Genomic DNA, 8,435 nt, shown 5'->3' with positions numbered 1-8,435 from the left:
CAAGAGATCAACGGGTCAGCTGGGATTATAACATCGGTTAGCTCAAGAGATCCCCAGCTCAGTTGGGATTATAACATCGCTCAGCACAAGAGATCACCAGGTCAGCTGGGATTATAACATCGCTCAGCACAAGAGATCACCAGGTCAGCTGGGATTATAACATCGCTCAGCTTCAAGAGATCACCAGCTCAGTTGGGATTATAACATCGTTCAGCACAAGAGATCACCAGATCAGCTGAGGTTATATATATAAAACCAACGAATTGAAAACTGGGATCTGCACCATTTAAAATCTGGTAACTTACTTAGTTACATCACCTGGCAACAAAAGTTGCGACCCACCTACTTTCAGTATTCATTTAATTTAATGTAAAGTGTGGATAGTAAAAAAAAAATATATATATATATTATCATTTCACCTTGGTGATGAAAGTAACGTGCACACGATGGAACTGGTATGATTTGGATATTAGGGTGCACGACTCGTAATCTACGGGTTACGGGATCGAAACCTGTCACCGAAAATACTCACCCCTTTCAGACCTGAAAGGTGTTAAAATGTGACGGTCAATCTCACTCTCCAGTGGCAAATGGGTAGTGTTGACTAGCCTGTAGTCTATCACTTCAAAATTGTAACATTGGGAACAGCTAATGTAGATCGTCTTCGAACAGCCTTGCGCGAAATTCAAAAAATAAACGTGCACACAGAAAATATATATATATATATATTATCGAATTTGAAGTCCAAACTAAAAACCACTACTTATGTCATATATTTTAAAGCGAAAAGGAGTTACTAACTGGATAACACATTAGTGTTATGTATGTTTAAGCCAAGGATCTTTTACTGAACTGATAAATTTTGTATGTTTTAATGTTGTATTTGTCATTATTTTTGTTAAAATTGCAGTATATAACAAAGAGCTCTGGATTCAGCAAAACGCGCCGTCAACAATGGATATGGTGAATATAACGTAGTCGGAATGACTTTAACTGTACACACTTAAATCTTGAAAATCCCAAAGGGATTAGATAAAGAATGTAGTGCTTAAAAATATAATAGGCCTAATACTATATAATATAATAATACTAATATAATAATAATACTAATATAATAGGCCTAATACTAATGTCTCATGGCGAATATAGTAATTGGAATCGTGCTTCGCCAACACCTAATAGACTTTCACATCATAGCAATTGTTATTGTCCGTCTCTATCTCTGCCTGTCTGCAATTCAATTCCGATTAATTGTCTGGCGCACTTATATACAAGAATAGAGGGCGCCTAGTAAATACTGGATTATTCGTGATGTTCCCCGATCTTTCTAGAACTCATTACGTGTTACCAGCGTCACGTGACTTCCGCTGTTGTAACAATACTATTTTGAACGCAAATGTCTTGCGGGTCTCTGCCAGTTTATTAATTATAATAAAGCTAATGTGGCCTAATTTATGAAAATATATCCATGTCGTTCTGTTGTTGTTTAGACGTCAGACAGCGCGCTTTAGGAAATGGGAAATTTTTTTTTGTACAAATCTATTAGAAGTATTTCAGTTGGAAACCTTAGAATAAACTTTCAGCAAGCCGAATGGAATTGCTTTCATGAACGAATAAAGCTCCTAAATTACTTAAATTACTCGTAAATTACTTTACGTAATGTGCTATTTCGGTTAACAGCAAACTGATAAGACTACTCAAAAAATAAAATAAATAAAACTGCTGAAATAAATGAAATAGATGCCTTTTATATTTTGAAAAAAAAAAATATTTTTTTTTGCCCAAGTTATATTTTATATTAAAATTCGCAAAAATATTTAATGTATTTAGTCATCAAATTTCAATCATTTGACATCAGACCTTAATCGTTTAATAAAAATAAAATTGTTACCACTTTTCCTTGTTTGATTATTTGTTACTGTATATTCTTGTGTGTGTTTCTATTGTTATTGTATATTCTTGTGTGTGTTTCTATTTCTAGGGTGAATATCCTTGTTTGATTATTTGTTACTGTATATTCTTGTGTGTGTTTCTATTTCTAGGGTGAATATCCTTGTTTGATTATTTGTTACTGTATATTCTTGTGTGTGTTTCTATTTCTAGGGTGAATATCCTTGTTTGATTATTTGTTACTGTATATTCTTGTGTGTGTTTCTATTTCTAGGGCGAATACATACTTCCGTCTACATCATTTTATCTACCCCCCATTTCAATTCCATCCTGGCTAACCCATGGGGATTACAAGATTAGAGCTCAAGCCCAACAGCATGGGTCTCGTTTGTTTTGTTTGGAGTTGCGTATTTCATGTGGAAACTAAACCCTCAAATGCCTCGAAAAAACAACTACCTTCCAGTTGACTTTAAGTTCTAAACTATTAGTTCATAACATAAACATAACACTGTCTACGCAGTGCAGATAAACCTTATTCCCCTGAAAGAAGTATACTGAATAAAAATTCGCCCCCCAAAACTTTTATAAAATAGACATTTATAAACCAAGTCTGGTTATAAATTGAGAAATATGTTCTTTTCTAAAACTATTTAAATTTCATTCACTTTATGGTATATAATGCTTGATTTTAATTTTTGATTATCATATTATTATTTTTTTATTATAATAATGTTTTCATTTAGATATATTGAGTTTAGGGGCTGGGTGTGGCCTAGTCGTTAGTGATCCAGACTGTTGATTTAAGGGTTCCTGAATCGTATCCTGTCGCCACAAAAAAACAACAACATGTTATTCACTTTGAGGTCGTGGATGCGTTATAAGAGTAATGGTCAAACTCAATAACACAGACAGCTCTTGAATATTTCGGAATATTCGAAATAAATGAAAACAGTTGAGTTTATTTTATCGTTTCTTAATTCTGTAATGCCCATAAGAAAGTAAATTAAAATTAAAAACTAAAAAAGTACATTTTACGTCTTTACTTTTTTTTTACTTCTAATCAGTTCCAAGTGGATCTATAAGCGAATAACTTTACATTTTAATCAAGAAATAATTCTATGATTTCAAAACTAAATGATAAAGGGTAGAGAGAAAATTATGGAGTTTTAAAGATATCAAAAAACAACAAAAACAAAACACGACTCTTGTTGATTTGAAATGATAAGAGAAACGGTGTTGTCATTCTAACTACCGAAGCAAAATTGAAAAAAATTTGTCTAATTCAACGAGTTTTCTTAAGTAACTTCGTAGGTTAGGCCCGGCATGACCAGGTGGTTAGGGCACTCGACTCGCAAACTGCGGATCGCGGGTTCGAATCCCCGTCACACCAAACATGCTCGCCCTTTCAGCCGTGGGGGCGTTATAATGTGACGGTCAATCCCACTATTCGTTGGTAAAAGAGTAGTCCAAGAGTTGGCGGTGGGTGGTGATGACTAGTTGCCTTCCCTCTAGTCTTACACTGCTAAATTAGAGACGGATAGCGCAGATAGCCTTCGTGTAGCTTTGCGCGAAATTCAAAAACAAAAACAGACGGACAATTGAGTCAAGTGCGGTAAAGTGCGTGAATTGTTCGTTGTGAATTATAGCGTATGTTTAAGTTAATATGACTGTGGAAATTAAGTGTATTGCAAAGTTGAATTGAGAAAGAATAAACTAGTTTTATTTAAGAAAAGACTTGTATCGCTGAAGTTCTTCGGAAAGAATTTTTACGAGTAATTAACAAACGACCAGAGACGTAACAGGAAGATATTTTCACGAGATAAAACACAACTATGTTTTTTTTAGAAAAAGTATAGAAGTTCACGTTTGATAAAATAGGAAAAATGCTTAAAATTCTAATTGGTTTTGTTGGGCCAAATATATTTTTTCTGCTATCATAGTTAGCTCACAGGCTGACTAAACGAAGTGAATTTTGGACTCTGGTTATAAATGCTGATAAAACTGGGTTTCATTGAGGTGACATAGTATGGCTGAAAAGTTTTCGTTGCAAGAAATGACAAGCTCCAAAGTTAAGTAGGTATTTGTAAGGGCCATACATCGTATTGAAAAGATCCAATGACATGGTTTACCAGATCCGGAAAGATCGGCGACTCAAGTGGAAGCACATCAATGAGAGTTTGGTTTGGCTTGTTATGAAATTCGCTCAAAGCTACACGAGGGCTATCTGCACTAGCCATCCCTAATTTAGCAGTGAAATACTAGAGGGAAGGCAGCTAGTCCTCACGACCTACCGCTAACTCTTTGGTTACTCTTTTACCAACGAATAGTGGGATTGACCGTCACATTATAACGTCTACAAGACTGAAAGGGCGAGCATGTTTGTTGGGACAGGGATTCGAAACCGCAACCCGCAGGTTGCGAGTCGAGTCGAGCGTCCTAACCATCTGGCCATGAATGAGAGAATGGCCAATTGTGTAACTCTGGATGCAGTAAAACTGAACCTGCTGAGGGCTCCAGAGTTCCTATCAACACTACTTTCAGAGAATCATCAGGGATGGTGTTTCCAGTGGATTGACTTGACCACCTACTCAAGAAGAACTCCCTAAATGACAGAACAGCCAGAGACAACAAGGTATAAGACGCCATACTGTCTCTATACCACGGGTATTGGAAGAGAAAAACACCAAAAACACTTCGTTAATGGACAGTGTAGTGTAGTGATGTATTTGTTTGTATTGGGGTTGTTGAAAGAATTTCACAATCCAAGAAGGGGACAGTGTTATAAGCTATATTTTTAACGTTGTAATTTAGATGGTAGCTAGAGGGTATATGACGTTAAGACTGAACCTTAATAATGTAGATGTAAAAAAGTTCTAAAATTTGTGACGTCAGATTTTTTAGTGATTAGGGGGAGTAGAAGGGTCAGTGAAACTGAAACATGAAGATATAGATATTTCTTATCACTAGAGTGAATCAATAGAGAATGTTTTTGTTTCAGATGGTGATGAATTAGTCAGTGTTTTGTTTTCAGTGGTTACTTGATCGATCATCCGTGGAGTTGTACAAGTAAGTTTATTTTAGTTAGTGACTGTCAGAGGCGTCGCTAGGCGCTGGCACACGGAGCTGGTGTTCCTATTCTATTTGACAGTGTCCTGAATCCCCAGAACGGAAAACCGTGATCGATTTCGTACTGAAAAGCCGAAAATTCCTGTGCCTATGGGCCCTAGTCCCGAATCTTTTTTTAAGTATCTAGCGATATATTTTGTGCCTGCAAACGTAGCCTGCAAGTTATGACAGTGTTTGAGCTTGTAAAAACTTTAAGGAAGAAAAAAGCTAATTTATTATCGTTACGTTATTGGACTATGAATTAATTTAAGTAGGTAATTTAAAAGAGACCGCCAGTGAGAGAACAACTTTACAACAATACATATGCAAAATAACAAATAAAACGGGAACTGTTGCTACTCAAGTATCGAGGGTGGTAAAAGTAGCTGTTTCTTGTAGAAATCTCGTGTTCATTTTTAGAGCTTTGTGTATTTTTATCATAATTTATTGTAATTAACTATTGTTTGGTTTTAGGATTATAGTTAACAAAATAACTTTTTAAATTTTATTAAATTTCCAATTTCAGAATCTGCTACTGGTGCAGCTGTTACTGCTACTACTGTTGAAAGTAGTAATTCTACGGATGGCAAGAATGGCTTGTTTCCAGTGGAGACTTCTTGTTCTTTATTTGAAGTGTATGAAAATGGTGTCGGAAATACACTATCCTGTTTAGAAGGAGAACATTTTGACGTTATCTTGAGAGAATGCGTCAATATTAGAAAATCAAATTGTTTTGAAAAAGGTAAATTTAGAAAATGTACACTTATTCAGTGAGATAATAAGTAAATTTTAAATTTAAACCATGACTTGTATTGTTAATATTATAAGTATAGTGTTCAGATGTGCCCGCTGTTATTTTCAGTGTATGTGTGATATAAAACTAAAAGTCAATATAAAATTTTCATGAAACATAAAAGAATTACATTATGTTTTGGGGGAGCATGTGACCTATTGGTCCATCTCGGCTGTCCAATCCTTTAAACTAAACTAAAATTATAATAATAATAATAATAATAAAATTCTAAAGCCAACCCTTATCATTCGTATACATATCAAGCTTTCTTGTAAACTCACTTAAAAATTAAATTTACTGTCTCCACAACATCTGAAGGCAACCTATTCCAAAATCCAACTATTTTGTTAGAAAACTTGTACTATCTTGTCCAAAATTTATATTTGTGTCCCCTAGTTCTACTATACTCACTGTTAAGTATGAAAAAAGATGATGCATCAACATTATCAATTTCCTTAACAATCTTAAATGCTTCAAGCTTATCCACCCTAACTCTTCTTTTTTCAAGAGAAAACAATTTGAAAGATTTCAACCTCTCCTCGTATAACAACCCCTCCATCCTAGGCACCATTCTAGAAACCATCCTCAGAACCCTTTTCAACAATTCATTGTCTTTCCTAAGGTAAGAAGCTCAAGACTGAACACAATACTCCAAATGTGGCCTAACCAGTGACCTATACAATGAAAGTATAACCTCTTTAGACTTGTATTCAATATTTCTGTAGATACAACCTAAAATCATATTTGCCATACCAGTAGCAACAGCACACTGCTTGGATGGCTCAAGAGACTGATCAGCTATTACACCAAGATACCAACTAACCAAGAGCCCTTTCTTTCATGACACTGTTAAGGTTATTCCCATCCAAATTATACTTATAATTAAAATTATGATAACTTACTTTTATTATAATTAAAATCCATGTCATTTATTTGCTCAATTCACTAAATGATCTAAATCTTTTTGTAACTCAGTAGCATCCTCTTGATAGCTTGCAACACCTAAGACTTTAATATAATCTGTAAATATAAGTAATTTATTGACCATTCCTTCTTCTATGTCATTGATGCAAATCAAAAAAGAGCAAAGGTCGTGACACTGAGCCCTATGGTACCCGATTTGTGATATTAATCTAGTTTGACAGAACTCCATTTATAACAACCCTTTGTTTTCTTCCATCCAGCCACTCTTCTATATAATTTGCTAACTTATCCCCCACACCTATAGAGAGAATGTTTTTTACAAGCCTTTTATGTGGCACCTTGTCAAATGCATTCTGAAAATCCGGATACATCAAATATGCACCTTTACCCTCATCCCCTGAAAAAAGGAGTGACTTAGCTAACTTCCAATCCTCTGCTACCTGCCCACTATTCAAGGACTTTCAAAAAATAGTAGCAAGTGGTTCACATATCCAATCCTTAACCTCCTTCAAAACCCTTGGGGAAATATTATCTGGCCCAGGAGCCTTATTGTTCTTTAAACTTCCCAATTTTTTCTGAACAAGCTCATAACTAATGTAGTCATCTTGTTCGATCTTGTTTCCATCTATCAACTTTTCAAGATGTGGAATACTGCTTAAATCTTCGTAAGTAAAAATGGAAGAAAAAACAAAATTGAATAACCCAGCCATCTCGTAATCATCAAATATGAGCCTTCCTTTATCATCCCTCAAGGGTCCTACCCCCATCGTAACATTTGTTTAACTTTAATGTATTTAAAGAAATCTTTACTGTTAATTTTTGCATTTTCAGCCAACCTTTTCTCATACATCCTGTTTTATGTTTTAATTTCCTGTTTGACCAACTTTCATGATCTTCTGTAATCTTCTAAATCTCCTGTCATACCAGTCAATTTAAATTTCTTAAACTCTTTGTGAGCCAACCTGGTTTTTTTACTTGCAGCTCCCTTTTTCTTTCTATAAGGAATATGTTTACATTGAATATTTAAAAAATTATCATTAAAAATTTTCCACATCTCATCAGTTTCTCCAAATAGCTCAGCTGCCCAATTCACAAAAAATAATTCTTGTAATATTCCTTAAAATTTACTTTTTTGAAACATGTAACCAAATTATCATTATTCCTTATCTCATATGCAGCAAAACATTGAACCTAATAAAGCAATAGATCACTTGCACCCAGATGTTCCCCAATTTCTATCCTCTCAATCATTTCTGTGTTTGAAGTTAATAAATCTAAAATAGCATTGTTTCTAGTAGGGTCCATGACTGATTGGTGAAGAAAGCCATCTTGAACAGCTTCCAAAAACCTTTCTACCTCACATTTTGACTCTAGCATTTCCCAATCTTTTTGCCTGAAATTAAAATCACCCATAATTATGACTTCATTAACAGCTGAAATCTTAATCTTGTTGTAAAGTTTCTCTCTAATTTCATTAGTATCATTTGGTAGTCTGTAACAAGTTCCCACAAAAAGCCTTTTTCCTTTATATCCACTAACAGAAACCCAAATGGATTCAATCTCCTTGCTATTATCTTTGATATCCTCAACTTCAACAGGATGTGACTCGCATTTTACATATAAAGCCACTCTCCTCCCTCTCTTTATTACTCTATCCCTGTTAAATAAACTACGACCCTGTATTTTAAAGAAATTTCTGTAATCAAAATCATCTACATTTAAC

General features: G+C 34.6%; 1 protein-coding gene across 1 annotated transcript in view; it reads left to right on the top strand.

The window, feature by feature from the left end:
- The first annotated feature begins 4,010 nt into the window (after window positions 1-4,010).
- Window positions 4,011-8,435, top strand: part of LOC111086183 (macrophage mannose receptor 1-like) — a 58,904-nt gene continuing 54,479 nt past the window's right edge. Inside the window, exons 1-2 of the mRNA XM_022388016.1 lie at window positions 4,011-4,065; window positions 5,522-5,737. Of these exons, the coding sequence (XP_022243724.1) occupies window positions 4,011-4,065; window positions 5,522-5,737 (271 nt within the window). The remainder of the gene's footprint in view (window positions 4,066-5,521; window positions 5,738-8,435) is intronic.

This window comes from Limulus polyphemus, unplaced genomic scaffold (assembly GCF_000517525.1).
Source record: "Limulus polyphemus unplaced genomic scaffold, Limulus_polyphemus-2.1.2 Scaffold906, whole genome shotgun sequence".
NCBI classification, from domain to species: Eukaryota; Metazoa; Arthropoda; class Merostomata; order Xiphosura; family Limulidae; genus Limulus; species Limulus polyphemus.
Note: the sequence above shows the minus strand (reverse complement) of the source record. Positions and strands in the feature narration are given on the sequence as shown.